The sequence below is a fragment of the Eulemur rufifrons genome, chromosome 23 (assembly GCF_041146395.1).
Source record: "Eulemur rufifrons isolate Redbay chromosome 23, OSU_ERuf_1, whole genome shotgun sequence".
NCBI classification, from domain to species: Eukaryota; Metazoa; Chordata; class Mammalia; order Primates; family Lemuridae; genus Eulemur; species Eulemur rufifrons.
Genome location: NC_091005.1, coordinates 26,769,395 through 26,791,194, shown reverse-complemented (window position 1 = coordinate 26,791,194; position 21,800 = coordinate 26,769,395). Strand labels below are relative to the sequence as shown.

At 39.9% G+C, this 21,800-nt stretch overlaps 1 protein-coding gene across 1 annotated transcript in view; it reads right to left on the bottom strand.

Moving 5' to 3' along the window:
- Positions 1-2,889: 2,889 nt before the first annotated feature.
- The window catches only part of TOX3 (TOX high mobility group box family member 3), a 101,716-nt gene continuing 82,805 nt past the window's right edge, over positions 2,890-21,800 (bottom strand). Inside the window, exons 4-7 of the mRNA XM_069456552.1 lie at positions 16,342-16,611; positions 12,036-12,263; positions 10,389-10,469; positions 2,890-6,439 (exon numbers count right to left, since the gene is read on the bottom strand). Of these exons, the coding sequence (XP_069312653.1) occupies positions 5,699-6,439; positions 10,389-10,469; positions 12,036-12,263; positions 16,342-16,611 (1,320 nt within the window). The 3' untranslated portion in view covers positions 2,890-5,698. The remainder of the gene's footprint in view (positions 6,440-10,388; positions 10,470-12,035; positions 12,264-16,341; positions 16,612-21,800) is intronic.

Sequence of the window (21,800 nt, the reverse complement as noted above, 5' to 3'; positions counted from 1 at the left end):
AGGACATTTCCATTCCATTCCTGATTGTGCCTCTTTTAAGCAAAGAGATACCGGAACAAGCCACAGCTCTCTCTGTGCCTCAGTTTACTCATTTGTTACATGAGGTTAATTCCTGCTCTATCTAGACAGGGAACCGAATGAAGTAATACACAGAAAATTGCTTTGAAAAGTACAGAGTACTATACAAATGCTGGGAATAATGAGATGTTTTACAAAAGAGCATTTTTCCTTTGCTAAGAGGGGTATATCCACATTCACGTTTTCTATCTGTGAAGCTTCTTCTTTGAAATTAAATTGAGCCCATAACCAACATCCCTCCCAGTGCTGCCTGAGGTTTTACTCAGCAACAAAGCAAGGGCTTCTTTTCATCATTCATCACGTTCGAGTTCAAGCACCAAGAGGTACTTTTTACCAGTGGTGAAAATAGCTTTCTTTTCACAGCAGAAACACAGAAAATGATCTCCCTCTTGATGCTAATGGAAGGATAAGGCTTATTCGACAGTTGCCATCAAGAAAAAAAAAAAAAAAAAAGCAAAGCCATGATTTGGCTCTGTGGATGGTGTGTTCTTGCACCAGGAAGATGGGAGTGGTGTGAGAGAGAGCATGAAGCTACAGCTTTATTGCATGTGAATTGCATGCTTTTATGCATGTGAATAATTAAATATGGAGATATATTTCCAAATGGAGATCTTGTTCCATTTTTCTTTCAGCTTTTAGTGTCAACTGGATACTCCCTTCTAAAAAACTAGATAAAATCCTTTATGCAGTAAGTCAACTCTGATCATACCTTTCTTACTCAGATAACTTCAGTGCTTTTTGAGTTAATTATAAGTCTCTCACAGACCGTCTGCAAATCTGAACCCAAAATCCCTTTCCAGTACTTTTCCTGCTCACCTGCACAAAAGCACTGTGTGTCCAATTTTGCTAGATTCTCTACTGCTGTTTGGAGGTGCCTGTGCTTTCAACCTGAATGGCTTTTCCCGGCTGTCCCCTTGGCTGGAGTTGTTTCCTATTTCTACCATCTTGGCCTTGTGAAATCTTACACAACCTTCAAGGCACATCTTAAATGCCAACAATTTCATACAGCTTTCCCTAATACCCCTAACCAATTGCAATCTTTCCCGTGTCTAAATGAATTTTAATTTCTCAGATTAAAAATACACACATTTTTCATGTCTCTTGTTGGTACATAAATCTTTCTGTTTGGTGAATTTCCTCACCTTAATTAAAAAAAATAAATAAAAGCTCCTAAAGTTAACAATAGCCTTGTTATTTTATTATTTTGTTTTTTAAACTTTTGTTACAGAAAATTTCAAACATATACAAAGTAAACAAAAGGCCCTATTTATTTTTGCATCTCCTTTGGGACCTATCACAGCGTTTTGCATGCAGCAGAAGTAAATTTAAGTAATTGGGGCCTTAGGCAAATGCTGCTGCCTGTCCGCATATCTGACTCCACCGCTCCTGGATGGTTGAGCTTTTCCTCGGTAACACACCCTGACACGAAATCCACACACCTGTAGGATCACAATCTGCGAGGGCTAAACCCGTTCACCAGCTTTAAAATTCAGAGAAAATGTTTATCCTTGAGGTCAGTTCAGATCATCAGCAAAGCTAACGATATCTGAGGGACTGCGGAAGAAAAAAGTTTACATGGTTAAGAATATTTTCTAAGAGAATCAAAGTTTGGCTGTGTATCCATTTGCTTTTCTTAGTAAGGCACATTTCTTCAAAATGCACAATATTGGATAAACAACCTACAAATATGAGGGCTTTCTACTCACATCAGAATTACAGGGTTTTTTGATCTCACACTATTAACATTTTTAAATGTCTTCCCCTTCCCAAAACCTCAGCCTCAGACTCCTTAAGTCTACTATTTTAGACAGAGTTTTTAAAAAACTTGTGCCTACTTAGCCCATTAAGTTTTGCTACTACGGAGCGTGTGTGTGTGTGTGTGTGTGTGTGTGTGTATTTTGGGGAGCAGTGAGATCCTTCAAGTGAACCAGAATTCTCGAGTGATAGATGACATGTCCATGCTGTGTCATTTCCAATTAACTCAAATTGACTGTACGCTGCATTATTCTGTTAGTGCATGGAAGATCAATAAATATGAGGAAAATCCTGCCCAGCTCTCCACTTTCCCATCCGACTCTAGTAGGTCTGAGACGGATCATGCTACTGTGGTGTGTACGCCACAGCTAAGGCAGGCAGGTGGTGCATAGACACCATTCAAACTTGGCCTATTCAATCCCAACTCCTCTAACTCTCCATTCATGCATAGCAAAACACCATCTGGTCCTATTTTGCCTCCAGCAATCACAGCTGACCAAAAAACGATAATAACAGCTGTTGCAAAACAAAAGCCAAACAAAGGGGGTTGGGGAGGGGGGAAGGAAAGGTTAGATTGAAGTCCAGTGCTGAAAAATGCTCCATGAAGTGAGAAATGGGGAGAAACCATTCAGATGTCTAAAGCCCGCTGAATGGACACAGTGGAGGACTCCTACTTAAACTTGAGATATTAATCCATCTGTCTAGAAAGCCTCCAGACCTCCGTCAGGTGGTAATATATTGCAGAAATTATGCTGCACAAAGGCATTTAAGCTTTTGTTCTTTGAGTCGGGAACTAATGACCCTGTGTCAGCTAAAAATGAAAACTGCTTATGTTCTTTCGTCATATGGCAGCACAGGTTAATGCCAAAAAAAGGACATGTTTAGCCAGAGTAATAAAATAATGTCCACACGGCAGGGGGAGAGTCAAGGTGTGTGTGTTGACGGAGGTGGGGGTCGATGGAGGGAGATTCCTTAATGTCTGCAGACCACTTAAGAGGGAAGGCATTTAGGCCATTTAGGCGTGACACTAATCAGATAGCACAGTTCTCGTGCCTGTTTTTCATTACCGGATTTATTTCTGCCCTGTAACAGAAAAAATGTACCATGTACTTACTTAAGTCTCAGGAATAGAAACCAAGTCACAGGTACAAACTGAATATAAGTTGATCCATAATATGCTTTCGTGAATCCTGAGAAAAATAATTTGGTAACAAGGTTGGGGAATTCTTTTCATGATTCAAGCTTTTGGACATTTTAAATATATAGTTTTGCCTGGTGATTACGTTTTTAAACTGCAGTAATTAAACTTTATTTTGCCCCCTGAAATTGACCATCAGTGGCTTAGCAGCATTTAATCAAATGTGATAAAACCTAAGATTTATAAAATCATTTAATAGATGTTACAACACCTGCTTCTAACTGCAAACAGTTGAAAACAGACTTCACTTGCAATTAAGTCTTATCACTAGTGACATTTTTTTTTCCCAAGCAATACTTCATGGGTTTTCAAAATGACAATTACAGAACTAATACACAATTACTGTCACATGTAGTTTACCAATTAATTTTGAAGACATTTGTCTAAAGGTTTCACAACAGAATATGAAATAGTTCTTATTGTTACGTAATGTTAGTTTCAATTCACAGAAAATCTTTTACCATCAGTTCTGCTTCTGATGAGTTTGATGCGCACAGATCATTTCTTTGTAGAATAGTCGCCCCCTGGTAGATGTGATTCGGCATCATCCTAAGACTGTTTGAACACTGATACCTGTCAACTAATACATCTTATGAAAAGCTTCAATTTAGACATAAATTTTTCTACAGCAAGAAATCTATAAATTTATAATTAGAATCTCTTGCTGTTCAATATTTGTACATAATACAGAGCACGAGAGGATTATGAAATATTGAAAGCTGGATTCATTATTCATAACCCACAACATACAGTAAATATTCTCTGAAATACAACAACAACTTTGAGGAATCCATATTCCATTATTTTTGAATGTCTTGCTCACGGTAGCTGTGGACAGCACCACGTACAATCTCATTCTTTCCAGATTAGGATTCTGGTCAGGGTTGACACTTGCTGTTTTTAATTTTCATTTTATCATAAGCAGTTTAAGACTGTTGCCAGTGGTAATTTGCAATTTTTATCAAGACCTCTTCATTATAGCTTCTGACAGGACAGATGCTGTAATTAATCATGCAAGACAACTGGGGACAGTGGTCGCACTGCTCTCAAAGAGGAGCCACCACAGAGCAAGAGAAGGGGGGAAGAAATGGGCACTAAAATCATTATTTCGGCTTAAGAATTAGTATTCACCATCCATTTTAATAGCAATAACAACACAATGCCCAGCTAGTTCTAGCCCCAAATAGAAAATGATTGGTTTTTTTCTCTATACTTACCTTGCACTTGCATCTTAACAAAAACACAATTACAAAAATATTTCCAAGGTTTTTTTTTTTTTTTTTTTTAACGGGCCCTGGTTTTGGGCTGTGCAATCCACATTCTCAGCCATGAATATCATATTTCTAACTGAAAATGGAAGATGAATCTTGGGCTCAGATAAAACTTGGTATGTGGCGTATTTCCCCATTCGATACGTATTCAAGGAACCAAAAGTGAAATTTGACATAACATTTTATTTGAAAAGTGAACAGTTTCCTTGTTGTTGCATCAAAATACAGTCCACAGTTTTTACTGAAATGTGTTTATTCTATAGCAAGATAAAAGCATTTTTGTTTTAGTTAAGCAAAATACAAACAACTTAATTGCTGCTATCATAACTCATAAAAAAGTATAAAACAGCATAAAAACACAATAAGCAATGTAGCAATGAATGGTTTATGTCACCAGTGTTTACGTTAAAGCCTCATTTAGGAAAACTTTACAACACATGATATGAAAACTTACAACTTTGAAAGAAAATATTTACATTGATTATTCAGATGTGATGTGCCTTTTAAATATTCTACTGGTATTACATCATAATAAAAACTCTTGCTTTTTCTTTTTAAATCTTAACTTTTGTAATAACTGTTTTCATTTAAGTGCATTTCCCTTTTAAAAATACAGTGTTTATTTTTCGAAACTTGTCACTCAAAACACGGAATATAATATTCACATTTCTTTTCTTCTAATTGGAATGAATATAATGGGCGTTATAACAGTGGTCATAGATATTGTTACAACATATACTGTGATTTGATTTGGAGAAGTCATGGATAAAAAGTGGAAATGAGTCAATAATTGGATCTAATCACTTGCATTTTTTTTTTTTCTGGAGAGATTTAGGAAAAAAAATAAGAGCTTTGGCAAAAGTCTGTGATTTACATTATTTTTTTTTTCATGACAAAAAAATGCCATCAATTATTCACATCATACAAATGTTTGTATGAAACTGGATCTTCATATTTCAGGTAGTTACAACTGTGCTTTTTCTTTTTAGGGCTTCGGAAGTTCAAATAGCCTGGAAGTGTGGTTTACTCACTTCTGGAGAAATAAGGCCATTTTCTATGACTCAGAGAGGCCAGTTTATAGTCATCAGTATGTCCCAGGATTCATTAAACAGTCTGATTCACATATTGTAGGTATAGCCTGAATAAATAAAAAAGGCATCACATAAAAGAGCACAGGTTTTCTTGTTTAAAAACAAAGTGATTTATAGTCAGCTAAAAGATGTTGCCCAGCTACACTGTGGTTCTTATTGCCTATCTAATAGACACTTGAGAGGACCGTTTGATCTGTCACACATTTCTGCATAACCAACACCAACGTACAAGTTTCCGCCATATATTCTTGACCCTCCTCTGCCACTCGCCTCGGTGTAAGGACATCCATCTGCCACGTGCGTCTTCAGAAAATACTGACCTGCGACAATACTTGAGTCTGTGTCTGAGACTGTATTTGCGACTGGTGCTGCTGGGAGGCTGGCTGGGGGCTCCCGATGGCCGGGATGGGGGACGTTATCTGAGAGGTGACCGGGGAGTGCTGCCGAGGAGAAGGCTGAGACTGGTGCTGCATGTGCTGCAGCTGCTGCAGCTGGAGATGCTGCTGCAGCTGCTGCTGCAGCTGCTGTTGGTTGATTTGCTGCTGGAGGTGCTGCTGCTGCTGCTGCTGCAGGTGCTGCTGCATGTGGTGCTGAAAATGCTGCTGCTGCATCTGCTGCTGGATTTGCTGATGCATTTGGTGCTGCTGCAGTTGCTGCTGCTGCATCTGCTGCATCTGCTGTTGCTGCTGCTGCTGCTGCAACTGCATCTGATGCTGCTGGGTCTGCACCGAAGGGCTCACTTGGGTGGAGGATGCCGAGCCAACCATGGTCGCTCCCATGGAGCTTATCAGTGGAGCCCCAATGTTCGAGGGCATGTTGGCTGCGATGGTGACGGAAGTGACAATCTGGTTCATGGGGAGTCTCATGGTTAAGGGTTTGGGAGCGATCGACCTAGGGAGCGATTGCTGGAGAGTCTGAGGTGAGGCTGACACTGTTCCGTGTTGAGACAGTGGAGTGTTGAGAAGGAGGGAGGACGTGAGATTGGTGGACGCCAGGGTCTGCTGAACAGAACGAATGGTCTGGGCTTCTGCTGACTCAGCGGCAGCCTGCATTTTGGGGGAGAAAATTCCAGCATGTTATGATAATACACAAGTATTTGAAATATGTAAGCATTTTTAGGTGTCACACATGGATTTTTTTTTTGAATAGCCACCACTATTCATGCTGCCCTGTATCCATGCCCTTTGTCATGTGACTTTTTAGCTCCTCCCAGAGGTGGAGTCAAATTCCCTACCCCCTTGAGCCTGGGCTAGTCCTGTGCCTTCGCTTTGGCCAAGGGAATGTGATGACAGTGACACTGTCCCGGTTCCAAGCTGAGGCCTCAAGAGACCCTGCACCCTTCCACTCTCTCTCGGAACCTGCCAGCGCCATGTGCATGATGACAGACGTGTGGCCCACTTACCTCACCCAGGACATAGTTCATTGCCAGCCAATCACCTGTGATGTGTGTGAGTGAGTCCAGTCCCCTCCAACCTGCAGGCTGTCCCCAGACAGAAGAGCAGGACTAGCTGACCCTGCAGAGTCCGGCCTAGATCTGAGCTAACTGGTGCTCCCTGAGATAAATGCTTATCTTTTTAAATCACTGAGCTTTGGGGATGGTTGTTACACAGCATTACTCTGGCAAAAGAGAACTGATACACACATTTAAGAGCAACAATTCTTCCACATTTAAGTCTGTACTGACCTCACCACTGAGCACCACGTTGAAACACAAGAGAGTACAGACTGTTCTAGTTCAAATCCAGTTCTACGACCTAACAACTCTATGACTTTGGGTGAGTTAATTCACCCATCTATCTGGTCCTCAGTTTCCTTATCTATAACATGGGGTTACACGGTATGTACCTCGTGCAGAAGATCTGAGAATTAAATAAACTGTTAAGCATTTACAACAGTGCCTGGCCCACAAGGAAACATTTAGTAAAGGTTAGCTATTTTTATTAACAACTACTATTACCAAAAAAACTACTGCCAGTAGAACACTTCAAAACCCTGTGTTTGCACAATCATTTATAAAAGGGCTCACTCGAATACAAGAAAAATACTATTTGGTTCCTCAGAGATACTAAACTGAAGTACTTCACAGCTTTAGAAATGTTTTAGTTTGCCAACTATTTTGAAGATTTCCAGAATTTATCAAAGGAGCCACAGGTAAGGGGAGAATGTTTAACACTCGTGAGACTGAATAACCTATTTTACGATAAACAGCAGATCTAGGGTTAAACATGAAGAGAAACTCCCTATTACATTTTGTGCTAAAAACACATCATTACCGCCACAAAAATAAATTCTTTTGCTAATGCAACAGTGATTGGAATGACTCTTAAAGACTATTTTTTCCTCTCATTTTTCCCCAAATTAGGGTTTTTTGGGGGGGTGGTGAGGGCATCTTGGAGGCATGAAGCAGCCACCCACCATCTTTATTGATTTGAAATGTTTATATCTAAGTTTTTATGACCCAGATTTCTAAACCCCTACTATTGGAAGGAACCTGAGAAATGACCTCATGTGGAGAGTCACTCAACATAGGAAAAGCCATCTCTGATGGCTTCTGTTCGAACACATGTAACCACTGTAAAGTGTCACCCTCAGTAGACAGCTCTCTGCATTACAAAAGCCCAGTGGGGCTGCATGTTTACAGGAGGGTCACTTCCTAAAGTCTTTAGGGAGAGAAGAGCCTGTAGATAACTCAAAATTATCTTCAAAAAACCATTAAATCACCCATAAAGTAGAACACACACCGTTTTGTACATATAAACATGTACATAATTCTCATATACTCTAGTACTTAAAAATCACCAAGCTAGTCTTAAGAAACCACAAGGAAAGTCTACATGTAGACACCTGGGCAGTTGCACTGTTGTGCCTCTCAGGTGTCACCTTAATGGTAAATGGTGACAGGAAAATGACTGTAAAGACTTCCTCCCGGCCTGCCTCCTCATGCCCTTATAATTTAATAGTAAGCTTCTATTAACTGCTTTGGTTGTTGAGAAGATTAAAAGTGACAGTAAAGTCACCTCTTAAGGGAGGAGGTCCAAGGCTCTGCATGTAGAGGTATGAGTTAAACGTGCGTATGATGAAACTGTATTGTTATTTCTGACATTGCGACTAAAATCTTGCTTCCCACAACCTCACCTGTTGGATAAGTTCTTCTACTAGGTCAGAGAGATCAACTTGGCTTCTCTTATATGACGGCCCTTATATTTGTGGACTAATATCATAATATACCCCCACATCTTCACCTCCCTGATTCTTTCAATTGTCCTAGTAGGATTTGATTTTCAGTCCTCAACATTATGGAGGCAACACTCTGCAGGGCCTTCATTTGGCTGCCATCTGTGTTTAAACTGTGGGGTCCAAAACAGAACCAATTCTTCAGATGTGGTCTAATCATCACCCTATACAGTTAGATGCTGCTTCCTCCGAGATCACTATATTAGCAGCTATTTTACACTTTTGGTTCAAGTTGAAATTATTCTAAACTTGTATCTCAAGGACTATTTTATTAATAGTTACCTCCCAGGTCTCTGAATATAAATTTAGAATCCTCTCAAACTGCATCTACTGAATTAAAAAACAAAAATGAAAAAAAAATGTATTTTGTTCTTCTTACATACTGTGCTATTGGCTTTTTAGTGTCGTTGAATTCCATTTGGAAATATTTCTGAATCCTGACTCTAGTATACAATGTACATACAACTTGTATGTTATCCCTTCTAAGTCAGTCACAGACTTGATGATTAATGATTAATATTTTCTGAATGCCTTTTGAGATACTGGTTCTTGGCTTAAATCCATGTATGGTCAATTATTCATGCTCTAATTCACAAAGACCACCTCTACCTGCTTCTGGATAAATGAATGAATAAATGATCCACTTAAGAAGTACATGCACGCTGTTACTCTATTCACATCACTCCATCTAATTAACTACCACCCATACTTTGATTCGTAACATCTGTCGCCCACACAATCAGTTGTTCTCTGCAATGCGCAAATCTGAGTACAGAATCAGTATATCTTCCAGTGTGTGTCTTCCAGAGTCTCAGAAAAAGGTTTTGCTGTTGACCTGATAAAGGTTTTTTCTTTCTAATGAAGTGGGAAGTGTCCTAAGAGCTGTCAACAAAGACAGAAGGACCTCTGTTGATCTGATTCTGAGCAGCTGCCAATGGTAGATCTTAATAAAGATAACAGAAAGAAGAAACAACTCAGGTGAAGAAGAGAAAAAAGGGAATGAACCCTTTGGCTTTGAGGCTCTGTGTTGTACTTGAGACAACAGTGACAATGAAATGGTATCTCTCTTTGTCAGAAGAAATTTATCAAGAGCAAAAATACATTAGATCAAATTATCCTCCCCCAAAGCTCTCTAACCTAGAGGAAGTCAATAGATATTGTTAATTAAATGTTAAAAAAAGATAATGGAGCAGTGCATACTCTTTTTGGATCAAGGCAATTATAATCCAGAGTGACATTTGTTTGGGATATTGGGGCACTTTATCAGGGCCTCTGGTATATTCTATGTATAATACATATACTTTTTCTTTTAGTACTTGGAGCATAATTTTATTTTAAATAATCATGAAGTTTATTTATTTATATGATATGGAATAGTCTGGTTGAAAACACAACATCCCCTATTATAATAATGTAACCACTGGAAAATTTATGATATGATGTCCAAAAATGCCTGACAAACGAATCTCACAGTTTAAATAGATGACATTAACACAGATCCTATCCCTGACAAAAAGCAGAAGAGGCTATTTAAAATTTATCTATAGAGCTACATACACATATATAGAGATCAGTGAATCTTTTGGAAACAATTTAGATTTAGCCACTTAAATTAACTCATATTTTTCATGTCATCATTCGGGTAACCTCTAATGGAACCCAGTAAGTTTATGAGTTGTTCAAAACGCTTTCTTATCAAGTCTTAGGGGAGATGCGTTTACGGTTTCAACGCTTGAGGCGGCCGCTCCTGCGCAGGTTTACCTTGGAAACGAGGCTGGCCCTGTACGCGGCCAGGGCCTTCAGGTATTCTTTTTTGGCAGCTTCTGTTTTCCTTTTATAAACCTATTAAAAGAGCAAAATTAGCACCACCGTTAGTGTATAAATCCTCGGCTATAACATAACTGCTGCACAAATTAGGGCACATAAACATAACTCACATAAAAATAAGTTAGTCTCCTTGGCTTTGATTTTTAAATGTTAACACACACACACTCACACACAGATGTTAAAACCAAACCAAACCCAACCCCACTACCCTAACTGGGGCACAGCTTTAATATCTACTGTCGCGAAGGAGAAAACGATTTCTGGTTGTAACAGAGATTCCTTGAGAGCAACCGCTGCAAGCCTCGTGCTCAGGCAGGTAACAGGAAGAACAAGGTAACGGGAAGAATAACCTTTGCAACACACGGCTTACGTTATAGACAGTAATGAATTTCTCCATCAATGTCTTCTTTCCCTCACATATATTTACCAAAGCAGAGGATGAAAACAACAACAGCTAGAGTGGGTGAGGACAAAAGAGAAGACATGGAGGACTTTCAACCTTGGTTTTCTTTTGGAGGAAAAGGAAAAAAAATAGGTCAGAAATCATAAAACATGGGAGATTTCCATCTGTGAGACCATTGAGCTACATAACTGAATCCCAATATATTAAATTTAGGTTTCCTTTGCTTAGCTGGCCTGACGCGCTGGGTGTTGGACCAAAGTGCAATGATCTTTCTCTCCGGAGCTTAAAAGTTAGGTGCAGCATTTTGCCAGTCCCTTAGAATTACATTTCTGGGACAGAAAAAATCAGTCTGCTATATTTAACGATAAACTCTCTGCAAACAAACTGGAAAATTCTACAGTTACAGGAGAATGAGTTCATGAAATGAGTTCATGATTTGTAAATAAAAACCAACGGTAAATAATTGTTCTATTTTATCACTCATAGGGGTCTATCTCTTCTTCTGTGCTATGGAAAAGTTAACTCCTATTAATGGTAATTGGAGTTTCATGCAAGGAGCAAAGGGAAGGCCGACCCCCAAGGGACACATTCTTCTCTTCATTTGTGCGGAGGAGTCGCATGGGGAAGGAGAGGAGACTAAGCCCCTAAGGAAGTATCTCCCACCAGCATGGCTAATCTCTGAATGCCTCTCAGACTGCCTAGCTTTAAAATGAACTTGGAATAAAATTTCAAATGCCTAGTGACAATAATGAGACACGCAGAGGCAGCTTCAAAGTTTGGAAACCCACCAGGACAGCACGAGGGTTCAGAAAGATGATCAATGGAAAGGCAAGCAGGATGGACCTAATCCCTTTGTAGTGCCCTTTTTGAACAAAGGGGAAAAATTCTACATTATTTAAAATGAAAAGATTATCATCAAAAGTTTATGCTTGCAGGATACTGCCTGGATTTCTTCCAGCCCTCCTCTGAACGGGTTCTGCACAGGCACCCTTCAGCTGACAGAGAAATCAACACAACTGGACACTTGTTTAGATTTATGCATTCGTGTTTTTTAATTCCATAGCTTCCAAGGGCTTTCATGGGAAGCGGTCATAGTAAGCGAAGGCGTGCACCTGGAAAAAGTATAGGAATACTCTGCTAACTCTGGCACATAAGGCCACGACGCATCTCTGCCTCACCTGCTTTTGTTCTTCTCCAAGGCTGTCCCACATGGACGCTACGATTTTTGAGACCTCTCCAAAGGTTGCATTGGGGTTTTGACCTTTAATTGCAGCCTGTGTGTCTCTGAAAAACAGGGCATATGCCGACACTGGCTTCTGTGGCTCATTCGGATCTTTCTTTTTCTTTTTCTTTGGAGTCTTGGGCTTCTTGCCAGAATCTGGAGCAGCTCTTTTCTCTCCGATGGCCTGCAAAGCAGGGAGAAAATTCACCGCCTGGAATGTACTCGCGGAGAAAGCAGCGAGACTGACTCAGATCCGTAATTGTTCTTTTAAGGTTTTGTTAAGCATCATCAACAGATGAATCACCACCAAAAGCGGGGGAGGGGTAAACGTGCTCAGAGTTAACTGGACAGCAGAGATTAGCATTTAGAACATTGATTAATGAGACCCAGAAGTATCTTCAATACATTCATAACATATGCTCTAAATAGCAATTATGACTAATGAAAACCAGAACACTCTGTACCAGGAGATGCTATTTATATGCTGTGCTACACATGTACACATAAACAAAATATTTTACATTTTTCAGAGGTCTTAGAAGTTAAACCCAAATAATATTCAGGACGTTGATCATATTCAAATATTTTAAATGAGGTCCCTTGCCTAGTCACCTGCCATATGTGTGATCTGTCTGAATTGATTTTTTGAGCTGACTTTTTTTTTTTATTTTATCAGAATGTGACTTTGCTAATGGGTCTCTGGAAACTCAAATGGAAATTAGCTACAATCTCTATACTTGTACAATAAGAAAAAGGTCATCTTTATTTTCTAAAATAACTTTCTAAAGAATAGGGTAACAAGAAATATAAAAATGTCAAAACTACTTAAGAGATAGAAAGGAAATTGATACTCTCCATAAAATTAAAAACCTGTAAAAACAGGGTAAGATACTTAAAATCACTCAGGAGTCTAAAAAGAAGGTATTTATTACATATGGTAAGTAACCCTGCCCACAAGAATACTGCCATAAACACTCACACGTATCCACAACGTGAATTCTGTGAGATCAGAACCAACCATGAAAATGACATGGGTACAGCTCCCCAATTCACACACTGCTAAGTTCCATATGCACCTGCGACCATCACCTAATTTCACTGATCATTTAATATACTTATCCGAGAAGCAGGGGAAATGATTTTTCAGCCTTGTTTTCCTCCCCTAGATTACAGTAGGACTATAATGAAGATGACTTTGTAGTTAACTTCACCAGGAATCCTGAAGTGTTTAACAAAATCTGTTTTAAAAGCCAGCCTTGGGCAAGATCAACAGAGATAGATTCAAGTCACTAACAGATTGGCTTTTAATGGTCTTGAATCCTAATTTAAATTTTCCTAGAGTATTGTTACTTTCCGAAGGAGAGTCATTTGGAACTTAATCCAATTGCTAAAATTATCAGGGAGAAAACTGGTTAAATAACTGTTCTTTGAGAGCTCTGAACCAAGAAACCACTGGCCTACTTTTAGGTAGGCCTATTGTTTGCACTGTTTGAATGATAACGACACCCACACTTTATACAAGTAGTTTATATGCTTCAGACGGTGTTAAAAGTCATATCTCACCTCGCCTCCAAAATGCCATCTTTCATATTAATAACTCACACAATTAATTCAATAACTCTCTAGAGCCCATGGTCTTTTTTCGAAATTTTCAGAATAAGTGAGACTTGTTTAATTCTACTTAATGAATCTGAACTTGCAAAAGAGTCAGATGCCTTTCAGTTAGAGTTTCAGGTGGAGCCAAGTTTTCCTTCAATGAGAAACATTACTTCAGCTACAAGAAAAAAAATATATATATGTATACACGCACACACACACACACACACACACTCTTTTCTAATTGAGTCACACAACTATATTCTTTTCCTGGAAGGAAATTTGACACTGGTCAGCCAACAGTACCCTGACTAAGGGCAAGATGGAAGTAATTTCCACAGCAGCTTTTTCTGGAAATGAGCAGTCCAACTTCTCATCTCAATCTTCTGTAAAACAATATTCAAATGTCGACAACCATTCACACCTTTCTTGGGTAACCATGACTTGCCCTAATTATCACTACTCTTTAAGAATAAACCAGAAAGGAAAAGTCCCACAGTTTAAATAAAAGCTCAGAATTACTTCTCATAAAGAAACTTTTGTGCCGTTGGCTTAAAAGGGTTGGGACAGAAAGCTGGAGAAATAGCTTTACCCAAAAGCGACATAATCAACGATCATTTTAATCTTTCTTTCTCAGCGAAGGTGCCTAAAAGATAACAAACAGAATTCCTTGTCTTTATACAACACTGAGACCCTTGCTCAACAATGGAGCAAGCTGGGAGTCATGCAAAAGGTTCTCTTTAGAGGTGACAATTTTGGTTTGGTACAGAGGTGAATACGAAGAGAAGTGGGCACGTGTGTGGGGGGAAAGGACCCCATGGAGTTGTCCTGGCCAGCTGAAACCCAGCCCCCTCTTATTCACGTCCTTCAAGTTTCCTTAACCGTATTTCTCACTTTTCTGCACTGAAGTCCTGTGAGTGGGAGAGAACGTGTTAGTGCATTTACTGTCTCTGTGCCCAGTGGGTGCTACAGACCAAACCTCCGCCCTGAAATCCCTTTGACTTCGGCAACATTACTCCGACCTCCCTCCTCCTCTTCTCATCACTCTCAATCTTCTCTTGCTCCTCTTCATCCATTTGCTACTTAAAAATAAATGATGCTCAGAGTTCTGTCCTTGACTTGCTCCTTACACTCTCTGAGAAATACCAATCACTTCCATGTCTACACGTCTACACGTGCCGACGGTCCCCCAATCTGCAGTTCCAGCACCAATGAACTCACTTCTAGGCTCAGTGAACTGCCTTCCAGACCACAGATTCAACCAATAACATGCCAAACTCTCATCTTCCCTGTGGGGGGACAAAAAACCACTTCTCTCTTTCTGGTTTGATCCTTTCATTTACTGGTATCCATCTGGCTCTAAAACTAAAACCCAATTTATCTCTTACTTCTTCAAATCCCAGTGGATCACCAGATCTTTGTGATTCGCCCTCCTGAATGTCTCACTAATCTGGTGCCTCCTGCCCATCCCTTCCTCTGATGAAAGGAAACATAATAGAAGGGTCTTCCAATTAACTTCCTTTTCTTTGGTCCCTCTCTTTGTAAGGCATTCTATGTGTAGCCAAAGTTATCTTTCTGAAGCATAAATTACTTATGCCAATGCGCTGTACAAATAATTAATCAGCTCTCAACTACCAACAAGAGAAAGGCCACCACATTTAAGTCATTTCTTTCTTCAACTTCTGTTTATGTCCTCCCCCATATCAAACTTCATGATGCCCCAAAACTGATATTTCTCCTCACCATTACTCCTACCAAAATGCCGGCCTCTCTCTTCTGCCTCACGAACTGTTAGGTATCCTCTCAGACCTAATTCAAATATCCCCTTCTCAATAAAGTCTTCCTCAAATCACTCTCCCAAGCAGCATCGATTATGATCTCAGCACACCAGAGACCTCAGTTATTTCACTAATCACATCTGAAGCTAGTTCCAAACATCGCTATTCGTCCCCAGTGGGGAGTCCCAGGAGTAGAAATTCTCTCATCAATCTTTATACCACGAGAACCAAGTCAAACGCCAAGCACAGAGTAGGTGTACAACACACAGTTAATGAATGCATGATGAGTAACTGTGTAGCTATTATAGGGTTCTTTTCCATTATTTATTCTAAGTGTTCAGAAAAGTTATACCTGGAACTTGGCTTTTATTTCAAACTATGTATATTTTCAAATTATATATTTTTCCATGACAAAACAATGAGAATTTACTCCATGACAAACATGATTGAAGATGCAAAGCTGTGGAACATGGCACCAGGTCGGCCAAAACACTGGATGACGCTTACTCATGTGGACATTAACTTAGAACCAAAACAGTTTAGAATTTCTGGAAAATCTGGAATTTCTGGAAATTTCTAGAAAGGGAGTGCAAGCCCTCCTTTTGTAGATTAGAAAAATTAGGAAATACAAGATAAATGACTGATCCCATGCCTTAGGACCAGTAGGAAAAGCCAGATCTCCCAATTTCCGGTTCAATACACTTTCTACAGAAAATAAATAAATAAATAAAAGAGAGGAGGGAAAAAAAATTAAACCATCATAAATTTAAATGCTATTCCAAATCCATGAAGAAAAAGAAGGCAACACCATGAATGCAATTCAAAGACATGAGCAGGGGTGAGCCCATATTCTCCAGTGGGTAACATACTGAGGCAGTTCTGACTTACTCTGTTGGCTTCATCAGCATCCTCTTCGTTGATGGAGCTGGAAGGCGAGGGGGTGGCCGATTTGCTTGCTGGAGGCGAAGGCGAGGTGTGAGGCATACTGGCACCTCCCAAGTTCAACCCCAGCTGGGCACTGAGCTGAGACTGGTTGATGGTGGTGAGCTGGGCAGGCGGCATGATCCCAGAGCGAGCGGCATCGGTCATGTGAACGATAGACCTCATGATCAGGGAGGGGTCCTGCCGGTACTGTGACACTTGTGTGTGGCTCTGATCCTAAAAAGGCAGAAGTGAAGGGGAGAGGGTTTCAATTTTCCCAACTATAAATAAATTCATGATGTTAATTAATAGCTCCTTAGTTAAGCTTGACCTGTTGCAATTCTGATAGGTTTGACCTAGTGCAGGATGATGGTCTCTATTACATTTATTAAACATAAGGATTCATGCCAAAAAGCTGAATGGTCAGAAACACAAAACCCAAATATACAGCCCATAATATTTCACTATAGAACTGTCATTAATGACAGGATGAAAGGAGGAAGGAAGAAGGACGGAAGGACGCACGCACTAATAGCAAAAGGAAAGACACACTTCCAACTCTTGCTTGTTATTGAGAAAACCGCGGCAGGGAGAAGGTGGAGGCAGAGACCCGACCCTTCCAGCTCACCCACTGGTTTGCCATCCTCCTCACACACAGAGCTCTGGTTCCATTACCCTTTATCCAGCTCCATGAAAGAAGGAAAATCAGTTCTTTCTTTTATCCTTCCAGGAATGCACAGGACACGCAGAGAGGATGGGCCAGAGAAACACAGAGCTTTGGTTTCACAGAACAAACATCTGTTTGCCGTAGGGCACCCTTTCCATCAAATCCCCTGTGGTTAACCAGAGGGTCGTGCCGATTCCGAATTACATTGTCAATGGCATCTGGAAGTCATTCAAAGTCTTTTAGATTGGATATCACTTTTTTCATTTAAACCTACTTTTGTTTTCTTTTGTTCAGTCCACCATGATTTAAGGTACTAATGGATTTTTAGAAATTATGTCTATAAAGAGAAGGTAGACATCATCAGAAATAGCTTTCTCTGACAGTTATCACAGTTACTTCAAAGCAGCCCTCTCTGGTTTTGGTTGTCATACAAGAGAGCTTTGGAGTTGTTAGTGCTGCTTCTTTCTTCCTTTTTTTAATTCCAAAGAACCAAAAAATGAAGACATGCTTTTCAAATGACTTACTTTAAGACGTGTCATTTCGAGTGAGTCTGTGATTTTACTGAAACCAAATTCTCTTGACTCACAGTGACCCAGAATCTAATTTTATACACAAGCCTATGAATTCTTAACTGTCCCTCTTTAGAGTCCTTCTGATAAGGCTTATGTTTGCTCTTTAAAGACACAGAATGAATGGTAAATAACTAAACTGGAGCATTTGGGTTCTTAATATTAAATATATAAATGCCACTAAATAAGAAGCTATTATCAAAGAAAACCAGTTGAATAAATTATGGTCTACCCATACTACAAAGTGTTACGAAGCTTTTAAAAATAATGAATTAGATTTATGTGCATTGACCTAGAACAGGGTTTCTCAATCTCAGCTCTATAGACATTTTGCACCAGATAATTTCTGGGGGGCAGGGCCTTGTCCTGGGCATTGCAGGTGCCTAGCAGCAACCCCAGTTTCTACCCACTAGATGCTGATAGTAACTATTCTTTTTCTATCAGTCACGACAATGAAAAATGTCTCCAGACTTTGCCAAAATTACTCTCAGTTGAGAACCACTGACCAAGAGTGACATCCAATATGCAGTAAATGACAAACAAAATCACAAAATAATTATAGAGTACAGGTTTCTTTGTTTTAAATTAAAAAAAAAAAGTATATCCAAAGTGTTAATGATGGTTACATTATAAGGTGTAGCACTACAGGGTGAGGAGGGGAGAGCCTTAACTTTTTCCATTTACCTGTGTATGCTGTTTTGACAAACTGACAAAAATACAAACCAAAATAAACAAATAAAAACTAAAACACTTCAGTCAGGAAAAACAAACAAAGAAGATAACACAAGTAGTTAAAACAGTCTGTAGCTAATCGCTAGAGTTTAATATTAAATATATAAATGTCTCATTTCTTAAAAATTTCTGAATTATTAAATTACTGTGGAATCCTAGAGAAAAGTGTTACACTTCCTCGTGTCACTGGTAAGGTTCTCTTCTGTTGTTCCTAAAATAGTACAATGTACTGGCAGAGGTCCTTCTGCAGACTTGTGTGACAAAAGTGAATTTTATGTATCAGTTTGTCCTAATTTTTTAATTGGCATTCTACCACATTTCTCTTAGAAAATTAGAGCTGCCTGTCCACTCTTCCATGATCTCTTTAAGTTCAACCAAGGTTCAGATCACTTCTGCCTTCCAACTCCTGGCAATGAAGCTATCCCATCTTATTCTTAACTTTCCTCTCCATACATGTCTTCCATAATGCTTTTTAAAAGTCTTTTCAATCTTACGTAAATCTAGATGTTTTAAAATATCTACAAGCAACTTTCAGGGTAACTGTATAATAATAAATTAGTTAACGGGCATGGCCATGAAATGTGATAATCTGATTTGTACAGCTTTCTCATTAACAGAGAAGTTACTTTGCTCTCTTTGCTCCAATGCCTGTGAAAATCAGCACACATAGATGCTTGACTGACTCACCTCCCAACTATAGCATTTCGGATGGCTCTCAGAGTCAAGTAGAAGGCCAAGAAGTATGTCTTCCTTCTTGGCTTCATCAGCTCTTCCTAAATTCCACCTGCAATTTATACCTTTATTATGGATCTGGTTGCTTGAGAGCATCTGTTGATGGACAGCCGAGGTCCACTGTACTATTAATAAAAAGGAACCTTCACTATGTGTTTACTACATGCCAGAATTTGTGCTAAACTTAATGCACATTTTCTAATTTAATTCCCTAAATTGCTTTCTGAATTGGATACTATTACTATACCCATCCTTAGACAGATAAGAATGATTCTCGAGGCCGCCAAGCTAGCTAGTGATCGCTCCATGGAAAACGTGTGCTGCCTCGGTGCTGGAGGTGGGTGCTGGCAGAGACAAAGATGCATCAGGCGCTGGGTCTTCACCACCATCATCTTCCTTTAATGAAATCAACTCCATTTCCATTTGTTTTATAACTTGAGAACTCCTCATAACATTTCACTATAAAAATAAGGTTCTTCTGCATTGGGGACAATATGAAAACCATTTCTGAAGAATACTGGTGGTGGGCCAAGGCCTTGCCAAAACATAAGTCATCCATACCATCTGTAGATCCAAAAAGATGCTGGCCCCATCTTTCTTATCTCCCACAGGACAAGACACCAAACAAGACACCAAAGACCTTTACAATATTTTTAAGTAACCTCTGACTCATATAATCGATGCATCAAATTGTGCTAGCATTTACCATGGTCCACAGTTATTTGATAATAACTTCCTATGAGTGAATATTATAATATAAGAAGATTAATGGTTAATGTGTTTCTTTAGAAATTCAAACTCTTTTAAGGGCCACCAATTAGGAACAACTGCCTTGGGGAACAGTTCCAATCATTTTCAATAAGAAGGTAACCTTTAAAAGATGTTTCATTTGGTCTTAGGATTCCCACTTAGAAAGGGAAAGATGTCAGCCCAGTTTACAAGTACTAATTGAGCACCTACTATGGTTCAGGCCAGATTAGCCAATGCTCATATCTTTGAAGACTAGAAAATTACCTACCATGTGATTCTTTTAAACATCATTCTAAACAAAACTTAGAATGGACTAACAAATTTACTATAATAAAGTAAGGCCAGAATAATTTAGATACACATCTCCAAAATACCTCACAATTTTTCCCAGTAGTAATGATGCAATAAGTAAATGCATAACCATGAACATAGCTCAAAGAAATTTAATGTGTGTTTGTAAATATTATCGCTCATTTGTTACAATTAAGTCTTGAAAGATTTACCAATGATCACTTAAATGCAAAGCAAGTAGTTGGTTATAAGAGATTGCCACTATCATATACAGCAATAAGAGTTGAATGCTGGTAGCTTTTTTAACTCCTTTCACAATTATACTTTATATGTAGTGTTCACTTGGATCATATTTCCTAAATTGTTCAGCATTTGGGAAAAACTCATCATTCGCCTTGTCTCACTCTGTCCTCTAATTGATAATATTAGACAAGAGTTTCTCAACTTCGGCAGTACTGACATTTGGAGCTGGATAATTCTTTGTTGGGGGAGGGGCATCCTGTGCATTAGAGACTATTTAGCAGCATCTCCAGCCTCTACCCACTAGGTGCCAGTAGCTGCCCCTCCCCCACCAGGTTGTGACAACCAAAATGTCCCCAGACATTGGCAAATGTCAAAATCTCCCTCATTTGAGACTGCTGTATTAGAAAAATAGCATGAAAATCATCTTCTTCGGGGGCAGTGGTGAATGTCCAAGGCTCATGTTCTGTCCATAAAAATAGGAAGCATGGCATAAACCATATCATGAAGAAAATGAATGCATTATAAAGAAGAAAGTTACTAGAGGGAGGATGACCACATGTGACTGGGGCAGGAGGAAGGGCCTCTCAGAGAAGATGACGTTCGAGCCAACATTGAAGGAAGAGGAGGGGAAAGCATGTTCCAGGCAGAGGGGAACAGCATGTGCAAAGTCTGAGTGGGAGAGAGCTTGGCATGGAAAGGAGGCCAGGAAAGCTGGGAGCAGGGTGGGCAATGGGAAGAGTGAAATGCAATGGGAGTGAGGAGATGGGAATGGGCCAGATCGTGCAAGGCAGGGAAATCACGGGAGGCTTCCCTTAGGAGGTGACCCACCAAGCTGGGGTATGAGGGGAAGTAGAAGCTAACCAAGCCACATAAGAGGGCAGAGCATCCAAGGAGAGATGAACATGGGGCAACCCATGAGCAAACACACCATGGATAAGGAAATGAGAGGCCAGGAAAGCAGGGCTGGCCACGAGGCCAGAAAGGCAAGTCATGGCTATAAAGAGGACAAGTTTCATTGTCTGTTTTAGGAGGTCTGGATTATATTCATGGCGTAGCAGGCCGCCACTGAAAGTCTAAAGTGTGGTGTCTGTCTAGTGGGGTTATTCATTCCAGTAAACATTAACTGACCATACCTCATGGGCAACCATCTACATCAGTCGTGGACATTTCTATTTCCATTGAATATAAATGTGCAGCCTAACCCTCTACCTACGATTTGGAGAGTACCCCAGGATTAACTGTTGCAGTCACGAAAGTCATTCCAAACGGGCGGGCCGTGGACCTCACCAAGGGCTCTCGCAGACAGGAAGGGCAGTGCCTCCATCTGTCCCTACGAGCATAATTCTGCACGCGCTCAACGACGCCTGTGGCTCGCCTAGGTCTCCGTGGGGGCGGGGAGGGCTCGGCTGAGGCTTGCCTCTCTCTCCACCTGATGAAAGAGC